Source organism: Trichomycterus rosablanca, chromosome 24 (genome assembly GCF_030014385.1).
Source record: "Trichomycterus rosablanca isolate fTriRos1 chromosome 24, fTriRos1.hap1, whole genome shotgun sequence".
In the NCBI taxonomy this organism is placed as follows: domain Eukaryota; kingdom Metazoa; phylum Chordata; class Actinopteri; order Siluriformes; family Trichomycteridae; genus Trichomycterus; species Trichomycterus rosablanca.
This window is the reverse complement of record NC_086011.1, coordinates 14,370,092-14,390,896: the sequence shown is the minus strand read 5'-3', so window position 1 is coordinate 14,390,896 and position 20,805 is coordinate 14,370,092. Positions and strand designations below refer to the sequence as shown.

Here is a 20,805-nt window from a genome sequence, read left to right as displayed (position 1 = left end):
ATGAAAGCGTCTGCTAAATGTCGCAAATGTTAAATGGTGAATGGTTCACGGTGGCTCAGTGGGTAGCACTGTCGCCTCACAGCAAGAAGGCCCTGGGTTCAATTCTCATGGGCATGGGTTTCCTCTCGGAGCTCCGGTTTCCTCCCACAGTCTAAAGACATGCAAGTCTTCACATAAAAGACTTGAACTGATGAATCTTGTGTAACCAGTAACTACGTGTCCTGTCATGAATGTAATCAAAGTGAGTAAAACATGACGTTAAAATCCTAATAAATAAATAAAATAATAAAAATGGTGCATTTACAGTGGTGCAACTTTAAAGATGTCCACATAATATTGGCCATATAGTGTATGGGCTGCAGGGGTTTGTAGTTTGCTTTTGTTATGTTGTAGAAAATCGCTTTGCGTGATTGATGGTTCACTGTGTGTGTGTGTGTGTGTGTGTGTGTGTGTGGGAGAGAGAGAAACAGCTCCAAAAAGTCCCGCAAGTGGTTTTAATTAGCCTCTGCTCTGTGTCCTTGAATAGCCTCGCATGGACCAGTACTTTAATCAAATGGGAAAAATTGTCAAGGAGCGCAAGACATCATCTCGGATCCGGTTCTTGCTACAGGACGTGATTGACCTGAGACTGGTGTGTATATATCTATATACTTATTCATTTTTCACATTTTTAACCCCTTTTATCTCACAATCTAGTCATTTCCAGTTCCCAGTTTTGAATCTGCCCCTACTTGCACAACCCCTGATCTGATCCAGGAGAGCCGGATCACCACACACCCCCTCAGACACGTGTCCAGTCTGCAGCTGCTTCTTATTACCTGCCAGTGTGTGGTTCCTAAAAACAGTCGTATTGCCCTACACCAGGGTTTTTCAAGTGACCCGCATTTTTACCATGATTTTACCGTGACCCATGCAACACAAACAATGCATCAAAACAAATATACTTGATTAATAAAAATGGTGGCAATCTGGTCTCACTGTGGTTTACAAGAATTATTGTTTATAGGGTTAGGGGTAAAAAGTCGGATCATGGGTCGTCATAACTGGTGCAACTGCGGATTGCTGGCTGACCGATGGCGCCTGCACAGGGCTGAGGGATAATGCCGATGGGGGTGTGGCCCTCCGTGCACAGTGCCCCGTCGGTGTATGAACTCGGCTCGTGCAGGTGAAAAAACGCAGTCTGTACTGACTGTACGTGCAGGAGGGTGGTGAAGGGGCGAATCAGTATAGAGGACGTAATCAGGGTAACTGGACATGACTAGATTAGGGGAGAAAATTGAGGGGGGGGAATAATTATTAAAAACTAAGAAAAAAGTTGTTGTTTTATTTATTATTATTTTTCTCTGCGACTCATTTTTTGGCCCCTGACCCCCCCTCCAGTAGCCATGGACCAGTCACCACCTTGGTACACTGCATTTTTATAATGTCCATTTGCCTACTATTTGGACTTAAGCGTATCTGATTTCACACTAACTGACCTGTGTTTCTATCTACGCGCTTCTAGCACAACTGGGTGTCACGCAGAGCTGATCAGGGACCCAAGACTATTGAGCAGATCCATAAAGAGGCCAGAATCGAAGAACAGGAGGAGCAAAGGAAGGTCCAGCAGCAGCTCCTGTCCAAGGATAACAGGAGGAGGCCAGGTCAGTACTGACCACAGTACCATTATCTAGCTCATCTGAGAACATAATCACAGCAACCAGAAACTACACGAGGCCAAAAGAATGTGGACGACTGATCTTGAGCATGACTAAATGGGCACAAATTGCAAAGACAAACATTAAAATCATGTAGAAAACCCTCCCAGAAGAGTATATTAATGGTTTTGGTTGTGGTCAGGTGTCCACATACTTTTGGCTGACTGCTATGTCACTGTTTCGCCCAAGCTCATTTATTTGTTAACCAGTGGTGACGCAGAGACTGCCAGATTAAAGAAAATGCCACAGACAGTTATCTGCACCTCCATGCCTCCTGCTGGCCATTAGTGGCAGGGCAGATGGACATGATCCTGCCATCTGAGCCCCCTGCCGATCTCCACAGCAAAGTGCTTGTTTCAAAATACTCAGTGGGTAGCTCTGTCACAGCAAGAAATTCCTGGGTTTGACTCCCAGGTGTAGCGGTTCGGGTCCTTTCTGTGTGGAGTTGGCATGTTCTCCCCGTGTCTGCGTGGGTTTCCTCCGGGAGCTCCGGTTTCCTTTCACAGTCCAAAGACACTCAGTCAGGTTAACTGGAGGTACAAAATTGTCCATGACTGTGTTTGATATTGAACTTGAACTGGGGAATCTTGGGTAATCAGTAATTACCTGTCATTTCATGAATGTAACCAAAGTGCCTCTATGCCTCCTGCTAGCCATTAGTGGCAAGGCAGAAAGACATGATTCTGCCATCTGGGCCCCCTGTCAATCTCCACGACAGAAGCGCTTGTTACAAAATACTCTATGCGCCTCACAGCAAGAAGGTCATGGGTTTGACTCCCAGGTGGAGCAGTGAGTCCGTTCTGTGTGGATTCTGCCATCTGAGCCCCCTGCCGATCTCCACAGCAAAGCGCTTGTTACAGAATATTCTATTTAAATACACTAGGGTGGCACAGTGGCTCAGTGGGTAGCTCTGTCGCTTCACAACAAGAAGGTCCTGGGTTCGATTCCCAGGTGGAGCGGTCCGGGTCCTTTCTGTGTGGAGTTTGCATGTTCTCCCCGTGTTTGTGTGGGTTTTCTACAGGAGCTCCGGTTTCCTCCCACAGTCATCTGCACCTCTATGACTCTAACTGGCCATTAGTGGCAAGGCAGATGGGCATAATTCTGCCATGTGCTCCCCTGCTGATCTCCACAGCAGATACTCTTGTTACAGAATACACTGTAAATCCACTAAATATTAGTTTAGTTATAGTTTAATTGCTTTATTATCTATTCTGATGGTATCCCTGCTTCTTTTATCTCTCCTCCATACTGTTTTTGTTTATACTTTTGATCTTTTTTACTATTTCAGTGGTCATGCGTATAGTTCTCAAGTGCATTTTCAGAAATAAGCTAAATCACAGATCGATTGCATTAAAAAGCAAGTATGTATTATGATATTCCAGATTCTGAGTTTTTAATGTTGTAGTGTGTAATAGGTTTAGAAGTAGCAGCTATAACGTGCACTGTTGTGTTTACAGAACCGAGGGATCAGCGTGGCCCAAGAGAAGAGACATGGAGTACTGTACCCATGACTAAAAACAGCAGGACTATTGACCCCAATAAGATCCCCAAGATTTCCAAGGTCTGGCCATTATTTCATTTTTACGTTGCCAGTTTAAATTTGTTACATCAAATACACTTTATGACCGAGTATGTGGATGTGGATGAATTATTAACTTCAGGTACTTTTCATTCATCACTTCATTTTGGTCAGGGTCACAGCAGGTCTGGTTCCTCTGGGAAATACAGGGCACAAGGCAGGGATACCCTGAACAAGGCCCCAATCCATTGCAGTGCCATCCCCCTCAGACATAGCCAATTTTGTCTGTGTAGACACCCTTAAGATCAGAACTCGGATCTCAGCAGTGATAGGGCAGTTGTGGCCTAGCGGTTAAGGTACTGGACTCGTAATCGAAACATTGCTGGTTTAAGCCCTTGAGTAAGGCCCTTAACCCTCAATTGCTTAGACAGACAATTGTCACAGTACAGTAAGTTGCTTTGGATAAAAAAATATATATACATACATTTTTTTATATTATACGCCTCCAACTTTGTGGCAACAGCTTGAGGAAGGAAGGTCCTTCATTTTTCCCTGTGCCCCTATGAACAAAGCAAGGTCCATAAATTGGTAAGTTGTAGCAGAGATCCAGTGGCCTGCACAGAGCTCTTAACCTCACTGAACACCTTTGAGATGAATTGGAAAGCCAGTTCTTCTTGTGCAACGTTATTGTTGGACTGAGAGCTCAAGCTCTCAGTTTGAATTTCAGCTTTGATTGCAACCAGCCAGGTGCCTACACGAACATGATTGGCTGACGGCTGACTAGTTGATGGCACCTGCAAATAGACGGGGAATAATTGAGATCAGTGTGCGACTCTCTGTATGCAATACTGATCCCTGTATGAACCCGTCTCATGCAGGTGAAAAGGAGCAGCTGGCTATTGCACACGTGTCTAAAGAGGCGTGTGTTAGATACAGCCTTCCTTGGTCAGAATAGGGGTCTGCTGCAGTAGAGAGAAACTGGATACGACTGTATTGGAAGTAAATAGGGAAATGCATAGATAAAATGGTAAAAGGAAAAGGACACATTTATGGTAAGATGTCCACATACTTTTGGCCATATAATGTATTTAGTGTGATTGTATAAAAATAAAGACTATACAAGGTAATGTAATACTCAACACCATCTCTCTGTAATAGTCTCAGATTGATGATAAGATCCAGCTTGGACCAAGGGCTCAGCTCAGCTGGGGAAAAGGCAGCAGTGGAGGAGCCAAAGCTAGCAATTCTGGTAAGAGTTTTACCTACTGCTACTACACACACACACACACACACACACACACACACACACACACACACACACACACATAAACACACAACTACTACTACTACACACATATACCTACACACACATATACTACTACTACTATTACAGCACACACACTACTACCACACACACACACACTCACACACTACTCTGTTACTACAAACACTACTACCTCTATTACAGCACACACACTACTACTGCTACTACTTACACTACTACTACTACTACACACATACACTACTACTGCTACTGCACACACACACTCACACTAGTCACTACAAACACTACTACTACTACTACACACACACTACTGTTACTACTTACACTACTATTACTACACACACACACTACTGCTACCACACACACACACACACACTACTGCTACTGCACACACACACTCGCACTACTGTCACTACAAACACTACTACTACTACAACACACACACACTACTGTTACTACTTACACTACTACTACTACTACTACACACACACTACTGCTACCACACACACACACACTACTGTCACTACAAACACTACTATTACTACTACAACACACACACTACTGTTACTACAAACACTACTACTATTACAACACACACACTACTGTTACTACAAACACTACTACTACTACTATTACAGCACACACAATACAGTACTACTGCTACCACACACACACGCACACACTACTACTGCTACTATTACTACAAACACACACTACTACTGCTACTATTACTACAAACACACACTACTACTGCTACTATTACTACAAACACACACACTATTACTGCTACTATTACTACAAACACACACACTATTACTGCTACTACTACACACAACTACTACTGCTACTACACACACACATACACATAAACACACTACTACTATTACAGCACACATGCTACAACTGCTACTACTTACATTACTACTACTGCTACTACACACACACCTACTACAGCTACTACACACACACACACACACACACACACACACACACCCACACTACTACTACTGCTACTACACACACTATGTAAAAATATGCACCAGATACTTCCTCTGCTGATATAAAGTGGGTGGTATGATATCTGTTTGACCATGTTTGTGTGTATATATGCAGAATTGCCACATGTTGGTAGCAGCAGTTTAAATCGCTACTCAGCTCTACAAGCGTCCACGTTGCCCTCAACCCAAACCGCGGAGCCGGACTCCAGACGCCCTATGGCCAGGTAATAATTCACCAAAATAAAGAATGAAACAGCCGTGTTATGTAAGCTTAATGAAGAACAGCAAAATGTACTGGAATATCAGTGAGGTTTAAAATGGGCAGCCTAATATAAGTTATTACAGATACATTAATGAAAAGGAACCAGAATATCGTGTGTATTGTGCTGGATGTGTATCATGTAAGTGTGTGTTGTGCATATCAGTATTCTGACTTTATATTATCAGCAGCCGTGGCAGCAATGGTCAGGATCGGAGCGAGGTGCCTTCCAGTTCAGGCCTCTCGAGGCCCTTCGATCACAGTAGCAGCAATAAGGAGCTGATTCGTAAAGAAGCAGGCAGAGAAACAGAACATACACCCCGCAAAGCTAGCGTCTCAGAGGACAGGAACAACATGGAGAAAAGCCAAGCCAGGGAGGCCTGTAAGACTGCAAATATTTACTCTTTCTCACCACTGTGTATGCACATTTTTGACATTTGACTTTGTTGCAGGGTGGGGATTGACTTACTGGGGGCTTAGTGGGAATGCATAGAATAACGACTGTTGTAACAATTTAAAAGTACATTTTAAAGTGTCTGTACAATGTTAGAGTGAAAAGTGCCAAATGTTTGAAGCTGCTCGGGTATTGCAGTGGTCTTAAACACTAGCCTACCACTGCTATGATCTTGAGCTATCAAAATCAGATTTTAACTGTGCTATCAACCTGGCCAGGCATCCAAAAGGCACATTTGGCTTTGCCTGAGGAAGGGGGATTGAATGGTAGTGCAACAACAGAGGAAGTTGCACTCAGGATACTGGATGTGAAGGGGAAAATGCAAAACAATTCAAAGTGCACAGCGGGACGGTGGTAGCCTAGTGGGTAGAGCTTTGGGCTATCAACCGGAAGATTGGCGGTTCAAATCCAGGCTCCTATGCAACCACTGTTGGGTCCTTGAGCAAGGCCCTTATCCCTGTCTGTTCCAGCTCTGACCCCAGCTTCCAAAACAAGCTGGGATATGCGAAGAAATAATTTCATTGTACTGTACAACTGTATATGTATATATGACAAATAAAGTATATCTATATCTCTAATGGCATTAGCCCACCACTGCTAAGAACATGACCGCTCAAGTTCGAATCTTGTCCATGTCAGACCGGCTTTTGCTGGCTGGTCAAGCTATCTATATAACAGATGGTTAATTCATAGATAGCACAGGTACCGTCTTTGGCTGGTGAAAAGAAGCGGTATGCTTGTCTGCAGCTCTCCTCGGTCAGGGTAGGAGTCAGCAGCAATGGAGGAAGTTACAATTAGGAAATTGGATACAACTAGATGGGGACAAAAAACTGCAAAAGTATAATGATATTTTTTATAGAAGCACAGTTTATTAATAAAGTAGAACAATTAATTTAGATTTTGGAACTGCACTTATTTCCACATCTTATTCCACCCAGTATTGGACGTTTCGTAGCATGGCAGTCAGACAGATTTGCTGAATTGCAAGCATGAGTAAATCTCACTTTCAGGCCTGAATGGAGATGTTACATAGAAATTATATGAACTGCTAACTGCTTCCAAGTTTTAAAATAACTAGTTTTGCCTTCTCTCTCTCTCTGTCTTTCTCTCTCTTTTTATAGCAGTAAAACGAGAGAGCCCAGTGACTGTGCTTCCAGCTAAGACTGTTCTTTCTGAAGAGGAGATGGAAAGGAAGTCCAAATCCATTATTGATGAGTTCCTCCACATTAATGACTTCAAGGTTGTCCTGTCGTTCTTTGACTTTATTGTAATGCTATTTTGACTTTCTGTATTAAGGTTTTTTTGTTTCTTTTTTTCTGTCAGAGTAAATTTACTTAAATTAATGGTTAGATTTCTTCTCATTTTTCAGTGTAAGATTAAGCTAATCCACCAAAAGATACTCATCTTTACCTGGGGTGACAATAATAGTGGAGCAGACTGCTTTTCTTTTATATTTTTTAAACATGTATATTTTTAAGATATATATATATATTTAAGATATATATATTTATCGACGTTCGAAACTCATCTCTGCCATCAGGCTGGGCTGGATGCCTACACGAACAACGATTGGCTGTTGTTCATACAGGGTGGGGGTCGGATAGGGACTCTCTCATATCTGAGGCAATTACGACCTCTGCTGGCTCATTGATGGCACCTGCACAGAGTCGAAGAATAATGCTGATCAGTCTGTGGCTCTCCGTACACAAAGCTAAACTGCATATGAATATATCCGCATAATGGATACACTAAATTTGGGAGAAAAAGGGGAGAAAATGCATAAACAAAAATATTAAAAACATAATATGTGTATTGATTTCTTTTTGTTTGTGTAGAAAGTCTCAGGCATGTCTTGGGGTTTATCTGTAGTAGTTTATGGTGCAGTTTGGAATTTGAAGAGTTTCTGCCATGCAGTCTGATTAGAAATTGATTTGAAACAGTCGCAGTATCGAGTATTAAGAGACAGGCTGTGCACTGCCATATGTGGCTGGCCACTCCTTGCGCAGGCGCTTCGACACACAACCAATGGTGTGTTGATAGCCCAGCTAAGATTCAAACTCTGATCTCTGCAGTGGTGGGCTAGCGCCATAGTCTTTTCAGGGTTTTAATATTTGTAATAACTGCTGTCGGTAAGTGGGCGCCTACATGCAGACATAACAATGGAGAAGTATGCTATACTGATCCCAGTGTGAACCCAGGTGAAAAGGTGCAGGTGAAAAGAAGCAGTTGGCAACTGCACATGTGTCTGAGGGGGTGTGTTGGGTACGGTCCTCTTTAGTCAGGGTGGCGGTCTGCACCAGTGGAGGAGAGATATTAAGCAGGGTAATTAGATTACAACCATGCATAAATAATTGGGGAGTAGTGTTTCTGTAGAAACTATAAGCTTGACTTGAATGGTAAAGGTTAATAAGAAGTGGGATTTATATTCCTCAGGACTGGCTGAAAAGGAATTTGATGAACTGCTTGATAAATGTGATGTATTAATAATTATGTGTGTGTGTGTGTGTGTGTGTGTATGTGTGTGTGTGTGTAGGAGGCAATACAGTGTGTGGAGGAACTGGAGCAGGTATCTCAGCTGGCTGACTTTGTACGGGTGGGGGTGGAGTCCACACTGGAGCGTAGTCACAAGGCTCGAGAACAAATAGGACAACTCTTGTACCAGCTAATCCAGAAGGGCATCCTGCTACCAGCCCAGCTTTATGCAGGGTAAGATCCTACATTTAAACTAGCTGCTTTACCTGCAGTCTAATGAAATTAAGACTTTGATGGGAATTTGTGCCCATTCTTTCATAAGAGCATTTGATGATGGACAAGAAGGTCTGGCTTGTAGTTAATGTTCCTTGGCGGGCACTTTACAGATTAAGGTCACCATTTTTAAGTAAGAGGAGGCTCAAGGGCCCAGGTGACACGGCGGGATGTTCTCCCTGGCTTGAATTTCACCTTTGCTACCGGTCGGCTGGGCGCCCTCTAGCGGGCACAGTTGGCAGTGCCTGCAGCAGACAAAATTGGCCATCAGTCTGCTGTGTGGGAAAACACTGTGTAAGGACCCTGGTTAGTAGCCTGAGGCGTCTGTGCAGAAGTGGAAGAGCATGGGAATCGAAGCCTGTCTCTCCGTGCATAAAGCACAGACGAATAAGAACTGTATGTGTGTCTGAGGGGGCGTGGGGCAGGCGAATCTACCCTCCTCGGAAGCTAACTGGCTATGCTAAACGGGAAAAAGGGAGAAAATGCATAAATTAAAAAAGAGGCACAAGAGTTCTCTGGGCTTGTTAAAGCTCTCTGTAGGAAATTTCTAGTTAACATTTTTGTGGTGTGGGCAGAAGAGGAGTTAATGATGAGCCACTGCAATGAGGAATTGGATATATCTGAATTAAGAGACAGAACAGGGGGAATGAACCAGGTGTTTTTTTTTTTTTAAGAAAAGAACTTAAGAAAATATGTTAAGAAACTAAAAGCTTTAACTATGTGTAATCTGTGTATTCCAGTTTATCGGACACACTGGAGCTGGCAGATGACATGGCCATAGACATTCCACACATCTGGCTGTACCTGGCTGAGCTCCTCTGTCCTCTGCTCAAAGAGGGAGGAATTCCCATCAAAGAGCTCTTCAGGTAGACGCACAGGTGGTGCAGTGGTATACTGGCATTCTGTCTGGGTTGTGTAACTGCATTGTGCATCGTGATTCCAGGGAAGCTGGACTCACCATGACCTTTACCATGATTAATCAATGGTAAAACATGAAATTAATCGAGCACTGTGAAGATAAAACCTTGATTATATACAAATAAATGCTCACCTGTTTGGAGAAACCGCCACGTCACTAATTCGCATTGCCGACCACAAATGGCACAGCAGATGGGCATGACTCTGTAACTCATGCCCCCTTGCTGATCTCCGCTGTATACCTTTGGTATGTCTTTTTGAGATTACTATAGAAGGAAGGAACTACTTGTGTGTCGGCATGTTTACGACCATTATTATGACCACTTCACTTATTATGAACAGCTGTGGCAGCTTTATAGACTGGGGAATGTTTTCGTGGCATTCTCTGGACCCATGCCTCCATGTGGAAGGCACTCCTAACCGATTTGGGTATGAATCCAACCTTGCAGATCACGTACACCCATACATGCTGATTGTCTTCCCTGGGGCGGATGGGATCTTCCAGCAAGACAATGCGACATGTCACATGGTTAGAAATGTCCAACATTGGTTGGAAGAGCGTGACCAAGACTTCCAAGTATTACCCTGGCCCCATAATTTCCCAGACTTTGATTGTTTTGTTCGCTCTATGGATCCTCCACCCCCCCCCCCCCCCCCCCATACCTCTACTAGACCCTACTAGACCTTACTAGACCTTAACAGACCCTACTAGACATTAACAGACCCTACTAGACCTTAACAGACCCTACTAGACCTAAACAGACCCTACTAGACCCTGCTAAACCTTAACAGAGCTTACTAGACCTTTACAGACCCTACAAGACCATAACAGACCCTACTAGACCATAACAGACCCTACAAGACCTTACTAGACCCTACTAGACCTTAACAAACCCTACTAGACCTTAACAGACCCTACTAGACCCTACTAGAATTTACTAGACCTTACTAGACCCTACTAGACCCTACTAGAATTTACTAGACCTTACTAGACATTAACAGACCCTACTAGACCTTAACAGACCTTACTAGACCATCAGCTGTGGGATTCACTGCACTCAGCATGGCTCCACATAACTGTGACAACCTACCAGGACCTTACTAGACCCTACTAGACCTTACTAGACCCTACTAGACCTTACTAGACATTAACAGACCCTACTAGACCTTAACAGACCCTACTAGACCATCAGCTGTGGGATTCACTGCACTCAGCATGGCTCCACATAACTGTGACAACCTACCAGGACCTTACTGAGTCACTCCCAGCCCGTCTAGCTGCTGTCCATGCTGCACATAGCGGTTACTCTGGATACTAGCTGGTGGTCATAATAATGTGACAGTGTATGTATTCGCTTTATGTAAATAGCAACATTCTACTTTTTCATCATTGATTTGTTTCCTAACATTAAAACTCATTTTAAACTAAAAAAAACGTCTCCCTGATGTTCCATTATGTTCAGCTTTATTATTTGCAGACTGTAATGGAGCTTTGCTAATCTCCAGATCAAATCTGCTCTCTTCTTCACAGTGAATTAAGAAAGCCGTTACTCCCAGTGGGCCGAGCTGGTGTCTTAATAGCAGAAATCCTTCACCAACTATGCAAGCAAATGGTAAGATTTTTATATCTAGTGTTACCAACTTCATGTACGCTTTATGGCCAAATGTATGTGGACACTTGACCACGAGCCTATTTCACAAAACCACAGGCATTAATACGGAGTTGCCCCCTCCAACCCTGCACAAACACACACACTGCTAAAACCTTGACTCTCGACTGGCTTGCAGATATTCAAATCCATCTCGAAGGTGTTTAGAGCGGTGATTTAGGACAATTAACTGGAGTTCCTGTACGCCAAATACTGTATTTAAGGACCTTGCTTTGTGCAGTGCTGGAATGGGAAAAGACTTGGGAGGGGTTAGGTTACTAAAGCCCTGCGATGGATTCTCGTCTGTTCGAATCTCAGCTCTGCTACCGGCAAGCTGGGCGCCAACACGAACAATGATCGGCTCGTTCTTCAGGGTGGGTGCCGGATGGGATTCCTCATAACTGACGCAATTACGACCTCTACTGGCTGATTGATCATGCCTGTACAGAGACTAGGGATAATGTGATCAGAGCGCAAAGCTAATCCACGTATGAACTCGCCTAGTGCAGGTGAAAAGAAGCAGTTGGCTACTGCACACGTGTCGGAGGGGGCGTGTGTTAGTCACGGCTCTCCTCAGTCAGCGGTGGAGGTCAGCGGCAGTGGGGGGGAAGTGTAATGCAATTGGGTAGTTGGATATGACTAGATTGAGAGGAAATTAGGGGGAAAATGCAAGAAGCAAAAATGCAACGTAATATTTTATACACCTGCTTGCAATATTTAGGTGTGTCCACATACTTTTGGCAATAAAGTAAATGCATTATTCAGACTGTGTTTGCATTATGTATTGTCATTGGTTGTGTAACTGATGTAGATGTGTCTGATCCTGATTATGCACGTCTGATCCTCTTGTTAACCAGAGCCATAAAAAAGTGGGGGCATTATGGAGGGAGGCTGGACTAAACTGGAGCCATTTTCTGTCTAAAGAGCAGGACGTCCAAAGCTTCATCTCAGAGCAGGTTGGCCAGCATGGTTTTGAACTGGTTTCTACATCAGCACAACTTACAAGCTTAAAGGGGTGTCTTTTTATTTAAATCTGCAACTCTCCTAAATACGAAGATCGTAACCTTCTTCTTTCGGCTTCTCCCGTTAGAGGTCACCATAGCGGATCATTCGCCTCTGCCTTGCCCTGTCCCAAACATCCTTGCTCTTAATTAAGCCTAATATAACCAAAGCTAATGGCGTCTTTTATACTACTTTTATGCTGTGTGTACAGTGCCTTGCAAAAGTATTCGGCCCCCTTGAACTTTTCAACCTTTTGCCACATTTCAGGCTTCAAACATAACGATATGAAATTGTAATTTTTTGTGAAGAATCAACAACAAGTGGGACACAATCGTGAAGTGGAACGAAATTTATTGGATATTTTAAACTTTTTTTAGAAATAAAAAACTGAAAAGTGGGGCGTGCAATATTATTCAGCCCCATTGCGTTAATACTTTGTAGCGCCACCTTTTGCTGCGATTACAGCTGCAAGTCGCTTGGTGTATGTCTCTATCAGTTTTGCACATCGAGAGCCCATTCTTCCTTGCAAAACAGCTCGAGCTCAGTGAGGTTGGATGGAGAGCGTTTGTGAACAGCAGTTTTCAGCTCTTTCCACAGATTCTCGATGGGATTCAGGTCTGGACTTTGACTTGGCCATTCTAACACCTGGATACGTTTATTTGTGAACCATTCCATTGTAGATTTTGCTTTATGTTTTGGATCATTGTCTTGTTGGAAGATAAATCTCCGTCCCAGTCTCAGGTCTTTTGCAGACTGCAACAGGTTTTCTTCCAGAATGGTCCTGTATTTGGCTCCATCCATCTTCCCATCAATTTTAACCATCTTCCCTGTCCCTGCTGAAGAAAAGCAGGCCCAAACTATGATGCTGCCACCACCATGTTTGACAGTGGGGATGGTGTGTTCAGGGTGATGAGCTGTGTTGCTTTTACGCCAAACATAACGTTTTGCATTGTGGCCAAAAAGTTCGATTTTGGTTTCATCTGACCAGAGCACCTTCTTCCACATGTTTGGTGTGTCTCCCAGGTGACTTTTTATGGATATCTTTGAGAAATGGCTTTCTTCTTGCCACTCTTCCATAAAGGCCAGATTTGTGCAGTGTACGACTGATTGTGTCCTATGGACAGAGTCTCCCACCTCAGCTGTAGATCTCTGCAGTTCATTCAGAGTGATCATGGGCCTCTTGGCTGCATCTCTGATCAGTATTCTCCTTGTTTGAGCTGAAAGTTTAGAGGGACGGCCGGGTCTTGGTAGATTTGCAGTGGTCTGATACTCCTTCCATTTCAATATGATCGCTTGCACAGTGCTCCTTGAGATGTTTAAAGCTTGGGAAATCTTTTTGTATCCAAATCCGGCTTTAAACTTCTCCACAACAGTATCTCGGACCTGCCTGGTGTGTTCCTTGGTCTTCATGATGCTCTCTGCGCTTTAAACAGAACTCTGAGACTATCACAGAGCAGGTGTGTTTATACGGAGACTTGATTACACACAGGTGGATTCTATTTATCACCATCAGTCATTTAGGTCAACATTGGATCATTCAGAGATCCTCACTGAACTTCTGGAGTGAGTTTGCTGCACTGAAAGTAAAGGGGCTGAATAATATTGCACGCCCCACTTTTTAGTTTTTTATTTCTAAAAAAAAGTTTAAAATATCCAATAAATTTCGTTCCACTTCACGATTGTGTCCCACTTGTTGTTGATTCTTCACAAAAAATTACAATTTCATATCTTTATGTTTGAAGCCTGAAATGTGGCAAAAGGTTGAAAAGTTCAAGGGGGCCGAATACTTTTGCAAGGCACTGTATATATATATATATATATATATATAGATAGATACATATTATTATACAACAGGTAGTTCCGACCTTACAATCTGATTGGTTGAGAAGCGGTCTTTTCACACCACAATGGTATTACTCCGCTGACGCGTTGCCATTAACGACAAGCTTCATGCACACAAACGCGCACGCAGGCGACACCGACTTTTTTTCCCGATCGCGTTTTAAATCCGTTATCTGATATACAATCTAGCGCACTGTGTAGGGAACATAACCAATTGTCTAATTCACTATCTAGTGCACTATGTAGGGAACATATATCCATGATCTGATACACAATCTAGTGCACTATTTAGGGCACATTAATGTGTTTGTAACGCGAACAGTTAGTTAAGCCAGTTAGCAGCATCTAGTAGTTCTGTTTTCATCCATAGCCTTTGGTGTGTGCGAGAGGTTTTTTTATTTCTTTTTTTCCCTTCGGAGGTTCTTGCTTTCTTCTTCTTCTTGTTCTTACCTCCCTGAAATGAGTTTTTGCAACTTGGGATGTCTGCTTTGTAGTGTTAAACTTTATATTCGTTGTGGAACTACTTTTTGGCGGAAGGTATTGTCAGTATTAAAGCATATTTAATATGAAATTCAGGGCTTCTTTGATTTATTTTCTTTCTTTATTTTGTAAAAACTGTTGTATAAAAGCAATAGAACACTCGAGGTCTCACCTTCGGTTCGTGCCTGCGACCAAATCACAGCCGTGATGTTATTCGCGATAACACACTCCCTCTCGTGTTCTATTGCTTAAATATACACCTACCAGACATAACATTATGACCACTGACAGGTGAATAACACTGATTATCTCATCATCACGGCACCTGTTAGTGGGGGGGATATATTAGGCAGCAAGTGAACATTTTATCCTCAAAGTTGATGTTAGAAGCAGGAAAAATAGCAAGCGTGAGGATTTGAGCGAGCTTGACAAGGGTCAAATTGTGATGGCTAGACGACTGGGTCAGAGCATCTCCAAAACTGCAGCTCTTGTGGGGTGTTCCCGGTCTGCAGTGGTCAGTATGTATCAAAAGGAACAGTGGTAAACCAGCGACAGGGTCATGAGCGGCCAAGGCTCATTGATGCACGTGGGGAGCGAAGGCTGGCCTTTGTTGCGTATGGGGCTGCATAGTCGCAGACCAGTCAGGGTGCCCATGCATCTTTTAATATCACCCACCCTGTTACTTCTTGTATTTTTCTTGTAATTTTCCTGGGGATAAATAAAGTATCTATCCACCCATCCGTCCATCCCATGCGTCCCTAATAAACAGCTTGGCGAGCTAAGCTTTTAGTAGAAACAGTCAGTAGTAAATTTAAAGTAGCCATTAATATTAAATGCTTCTTTTTTTGTGTGTTCCTCTTTCTAGAATCTCGAGTTTACATTGTCTGACTGTACATCTGCTCACCCTGCTCCTCCAAAACCCATTCTTGCTCAAGAGGATTTGCACAGCCAGCTCGAGCGGCTTCTGCTGGATGACATGGCCAGTGACGAGCAGACCTTTGATTGGGTGGAGGTAAAGTTCGGCCACTTTAAATGCACATCACATGGTTCTTACGTTCTTAATCATCTAATCTAATTTAATAATAGCAAAGTACACGAGTCAGACAGAAACTGGACGACACAGCCATGGACAATTTCGTGTCTCCAATTTATCTCACTTGCACGTCTTTGGACGGTGGGAGGAAACCGGAGCTCCTGGAGGAAACCCACACAGACACGGGGAGAACATGCAAACTCCACACAGAAACGACCCGGACCGCTCCACCTAGGAATCGAACCCGGGACCTTCTTGCTGTGAGGCGACAGTGCTACCCACGAGCCACGTGCTGCCCCTGAAGGCTATTTTGGAAGGTTTTAGAATGGCATCAGTAGCTCAGTACTCAAGGTGCTGGGTACCTTAAGTGTTAAGTAATTGAAAAGTGGCTGCCAGATCGCAACTGCTGGACTCTTGAGCAATGCCCTTAACCCTCAGATTCCTGTGAGGGTGTCGGCTCAGTGCCCTAAATTGAATGGCTTGTCCGTACTTTTGTCCATATACTGTGTTGGCTGAAGCAACACCGTGGTCAGGTGGAATGTCGGACCTGGAACGTACATTGAGTAACAGTGAGTCAAACAAGATCTGTGTGGTGTTCTGGCTCTAATGTGTCTCCTCTCTCGCAGGCCAATCTAGATGAATCCCAAATCAGCTCCTCTTCATTCCCTAGAGCTTTAATGACTGCAGTGTGTAAGGCAGCAGTTAAAGGTCAGTGTGCTAAACTACTACAAGCATCTACGCATCATGCGTTACAGTATTGAATCCATTCTTCAGCTCACTTTGCGTATTTCCTGACCTCTTAAGCATGCATATCAACCACATCATTAACGCTGTTAAATATGCTAATTAACCTCACCTCGTTAAGGCTCGGCAGCTGGCTCGGAGACATCAATTAGCTCTAATGAAAGTAGCATTGCTCAGTAATGATCTGTGAATAAACTGGCAGCACGAGTTGCCTTGATTGCGCAACTGATTCCCCTGCTTTTGCTTTTCTTCTGCGTAGATGACAGTTCGTCCTGCAGAGTGGACACCAGCATCATAAAGAAACATCTGCCCGTGCTGCACAAGTACCTGAATTCGGATACTGAGCGCCAGTTGCAAGCACTTTACGCTCTGCAGGCGTTAATAGTGACCTTGGATCAACCACCCAGTAAGTGGCCACATGAGAGTGTCTGTTTTACCACTGCTTTGTCCTGGTCAGGGTCACGGTGAAAGGTAGGAAACACCCTGGACCGGTCGCCACTCCATCACAGGGCAAACATACACGCATAGTCACAGCTAATACCCAGAGGAAACCCACACAGACCTGGGAAGAACATCCAAACTCCACACAGATAGAACCCAATTCACTCAACTTGGGAATCGAACCCAGGACCTTCCTGCTGTAAGGCAACAGTGCTACCCACAGAGCAACTGTGTCGCCCCACATGCCCAACACCCATGAAGCATCGTTACTGGTAAAGCTGTACTGACTTTAATGATTTCATTCTCAATCCCAGTTCCCTTCCATTCACTCCCTCACTCACTTTCTTAACCGCTTATATAATTAGGGTTGCAGGGGGGTGCTGGAGCCTATCTTAGCTTTTCAATGGGCGCAAGGCACACAGTAACACCCTGGACATGGTGCCAGTCCATCGCAGGGCAGACACACATACACACAAACACACACACACATACCCATTCACCTATAGGCCAATTCATGTTTTTGGACTGTGGGAGGAAACCGGAGTACCTGTAAGAAACCCACACAGACACGGGAAGAACATGCAAACTCCACACAGAAAGCACCCAGATTACTCCCTTTGGGAATCGAACCCAGGACCTTCTTGCCGTGGGATGACAGTGCTACCCACCGAGCTAACTTGCCTGGTGATTCTGGTTATCTATATACACTATGTGATAACGTATTAAAGTATATAGACACCTGATGATAAGTTCATTAAGTTTGAAGTCAGGGCTCTGTGCAGGCTGCTTGAGACCTTAAACAAAAGCAAGAATAACCCAATTCAACGGACCTGGTAGCAACAACTCTAATAGCTGTACTCCTGTGCCACACACTTTAGCTGGTGGCTGCTTGATAACAAAAGTGGAGATTGTAATGCAGGTGGGCACAGTGTGGCGCAGAGGTAAATCATGCTAGTCCACTGCAGCTGAGATCCGGAGTTCGAATCCCCAGCTGTGTAATCAGGTGTCTACATACAGACATGATTGGCTGTGTCTGAGGATGGGGAGGGAATGATCGAGGCCCTGCAATGAATTGGCTTCTTTTATTCCATGTGACCTGTAATGACCCTGACCAGAATGAAGCTGTGACAAAGACATGAAAATGAAATTAAGACCAGCGGCGAGATTGTGAAAACCTCGGTTCGAATCTCGGCTCCGCCACCGGTCGGCTGGGCGCCATCTAGCGGGCACAATTGGCAGTGCCTGCAGCAGACACAAATTGACCTCCGTGTCTGCTGGGTTGGGGAAATTACCAGACTAAGGGGCGGCTGGGGTCTTCTAACGCTGCGTGAGGACCCTAGTTAGCAGATAGATGCGCCACGGGCGAAAAGAAGGAGTACGCAAGGCAAAAATACCCTCCTCTAATGCAGTCAGGGATCCACAGCAGCGGAAGAGAGATTGACTACGCTAAAAATCAGGATGAAAGGGGGGGGGGAAATGCATAAATAAATACAACAATTCAATTTAAAATGTACTGCAGGCAGCCACTAGAGGGCGTCTGAGACATTGTTGATTCAATGGTTAATATAAAGTTAGTTTCCAGATTTTTAATACTGTATTATTTAGATCATTCATTTTAATTCAAATAAATGATTGTCCTTTTTTGGAATTGTGTTGTATGTTCTGTGTTTGGTTATTTCTTTTCACCTAAGAAGTGCTCACACACTAAAAGGAAACTTTTTGCCTTTGCAGATCTGCTACGGATGTTCTTCGACTGCCTCTACGACGAGGACGTGATCTCAGAAGACGCTTTTTACAAGTGGGAATCCAGTACGGACCAAGCAGAGCAGCAGGGAAAGGGCGTGGCGCTGAAGTCTGTCACGGCCTTTTTCACGTGGCTGCGGGAGGCTGAGGAAGAGTCCGAAGAGAATTGATGTGAGAAGGCGGCGGCCACCTCTCGAGACGTGGAGCACGCTGCCATTACTAATGAAAACCGGCCTCAGAACTCAAACACACTACCTACACAGAAGCTCGTCCCAAACTGTAGCGGCTGGGTTTCTCATTTATTGCTTCAGAAAAAAAAAAAAGCCCTCTGTGTGGGGAAGGGGGCACGTAAAGCCCTGTATCATATACAGAACATATTTTTGCTTTGTTCTATTATCATTTTTTACACAAGAGACTTAAAATAGGTTCGGAACTCTTTAATTTATTATTTTTAAGCGGTCACATACAAAGTCCAGTCAACATTTGCAGGTGCCCATAATAACAGAAACGGCATTAGAAATAGGACTATAATAATTGAAATTAAATGCATTTGGCCTCTCTGCAGTCGGACTCCATGTAGGAGGGAAAACAACTGATTTCCTAGTAACTTAAATACTTAACTTTCTTGCAAAGGGTAAAACACTTACATGCATAAGAAGATTACACTACAAATGCAAGTTTAAACCGTTTCTGGGTTCTTCTGCCCGCTTGTTGTAAGAACCTGTAGAGGAAATGTAAAACTTGTACATACATTAAAGGCCATAAAATATGTAACAAAATGCCTAATTTTGTTTATTATGCGTTTATTATGCATTTTTCCTCCCAATTTAGTCGTATCCAGTTACTCGATTGCATTACGTTTCATCTCTAATGATGCTGACCTCCACTTCTGATCGAGGAGAGCTTAGACTCCGACACGTGTGCAGTAGCCGACTGCATCTTTTCACCCACAAGCGGCGAGTTCATATGCGGATCAGCTTTGTGTACGGAGAGTCACGCCCTGATCAACTCATTATCCATTGACCTGCCAGCAGAGGTCATTATTGCATCAGTTATGAGGTCCCTATTCGGCTTTCCACCCTGTATGAACAACAGCCAATCGTTGTTCGTGTAGCCTCCCAGCCCGAACCGACCAATTTGAAATGTCAGCTCTGGTGTGCTAGAGTGTTTTACCGCTGCGCCACCTGAGCGGCAACTTTGCATATTTTTTGGATTCAGATTTGAATTTCAGTAATAGTTTTGGTTATATTTCCAGTCACTTAATCCTGCTCATGTTGTCAGTCAGCATGCCGGTCGATTACAGAGCATCGAAGGCTTGCATTCACTCACACTTCTGGCATTTGTCTAAGGTGGTACAAGGAAACGGGAATAACCAGAGCAGGGTTTTTCGAGCCGAAAAAAGGGTTGCAGAGAACAATAATAATAATAACAACAATTAAACAAATTTGTACACGAACGACCCCTGGTCGAGGCTTTATGTTACATCTTGTATAGAGAGAGTAAGATCCATTGTGATCCCTGGGTCGTGTAAAAAATAATGGATAAAATGTGGGTCCCTAGTGTGGACAAGAGGAGAACATGTCAAAACTCTACCTGGTCCGCAACCAAAGCTTATGACCCAGGAGCTTTGAGGCGCCAGCAATACTTGCTACTCAGTTATACTATAGATTCAGAAAGTGTCCAGAACCCCTGACATTGCACACTTTGTGATGTGGGTTTGATTGTAAATACATTTTGTTGCCAATTTACCCATCAATCCTCACCTAAACACTCAGGCTGAAATCTATAATTCACAAACGTATTCAAGCCCTTTATTTAATGCTTTGTAGAAGCTACTTCAGCAATATATACAGCTACATTTGGCACACCTGTGTTTGGGCAGTTTATTAGTTAGCGGGATGAACCCAAAGTACCTACTGGAAACCCATGTGTGCATGGTGAGAACATGACAGTGGGCAGTTGTAGCCTAGCGGTTAAGGTATTGGACTAGTAATCA

At 43.7% G+C, this 20,805-nt stretch overlaps 1 protein-coding gene across 2 annotated transcripts in view; it reads left to right on the top strand.

Annotated features, from left to right (window-relative positions):
* Positions 1 to 19,588, top strand: part of eif4g3a (eukaryotic translation initiation factor 4 gamma, 3a) — a 77,041-nt gene extending 57,453 nt beyond the window's left edge. The window contains exons 20-34 of one of the 2 annotated variants that reach the window (XM_062987092.1): positions 527 to 631; positions 1,505 to 1,643; positions 3,155 to 3,258; positions 4,375 to 4,465; positions 5,615 to 5,723; positions 5,950 to 6,140; positions 7,334 to 7,452; positions 8,746 to 8,918; positions 9,698 to 9,823; positions 11,407 to 11,488; positions 12,382 to 12,480; positions 15,714 to 15,860; positions 16,508 to 16,589; positions 16,885 to 17,031; positions 18,798 to 19,588. In XM_062987092.1, coding sequence (XP_062843162.1) covers positions 527 to 631; positions 1,505 to 1,643; positions 3,155 to 3,258; positions 4,375 to 4,465; positions 5,615 to 5,723; positions 5,950 to 6,140; positions 7,334 to 7,452; positions 8,746 to 8,918; positions 9,698 to 9,823; positions 11,407 to 11,488; positions 12,382 to 12,480; positions 15,714 to 15,860; positions 16,508 to 16,589; positions 16,885 to 17,031; positions 18,798 to 18,979 — 1,896 coding nt within the window. In that variant the 3' untranslated portion in view covers positions 18,980 to 19,588. Of the gene's footprint in view, positions 1 to 526; positions 632 to 1,504; positions 1,644 to 3,154; positions 3,259 to 4,374; positions 4,466 to 5,614; positions 5,724 to 5,946; positions 6,141 to 7,333; positions 7,453 to 8,745; positions 8,919 to 9,697; positions 9,824 to 11,406; positions 11,489 to 12,381; positions 12,481 to 15,713; positions 15,861 to 16,507; positions 16,590 to 16,884; positions 17,032 to 18,797 lie in introns of both variants that reach the window. The other variant, XM_062987091.1, reaches the window with a different exon arrangement.
* The last annotated feature ends 1,217 nt before the right edge of the window (positions 19,589 to 20,805 follow it).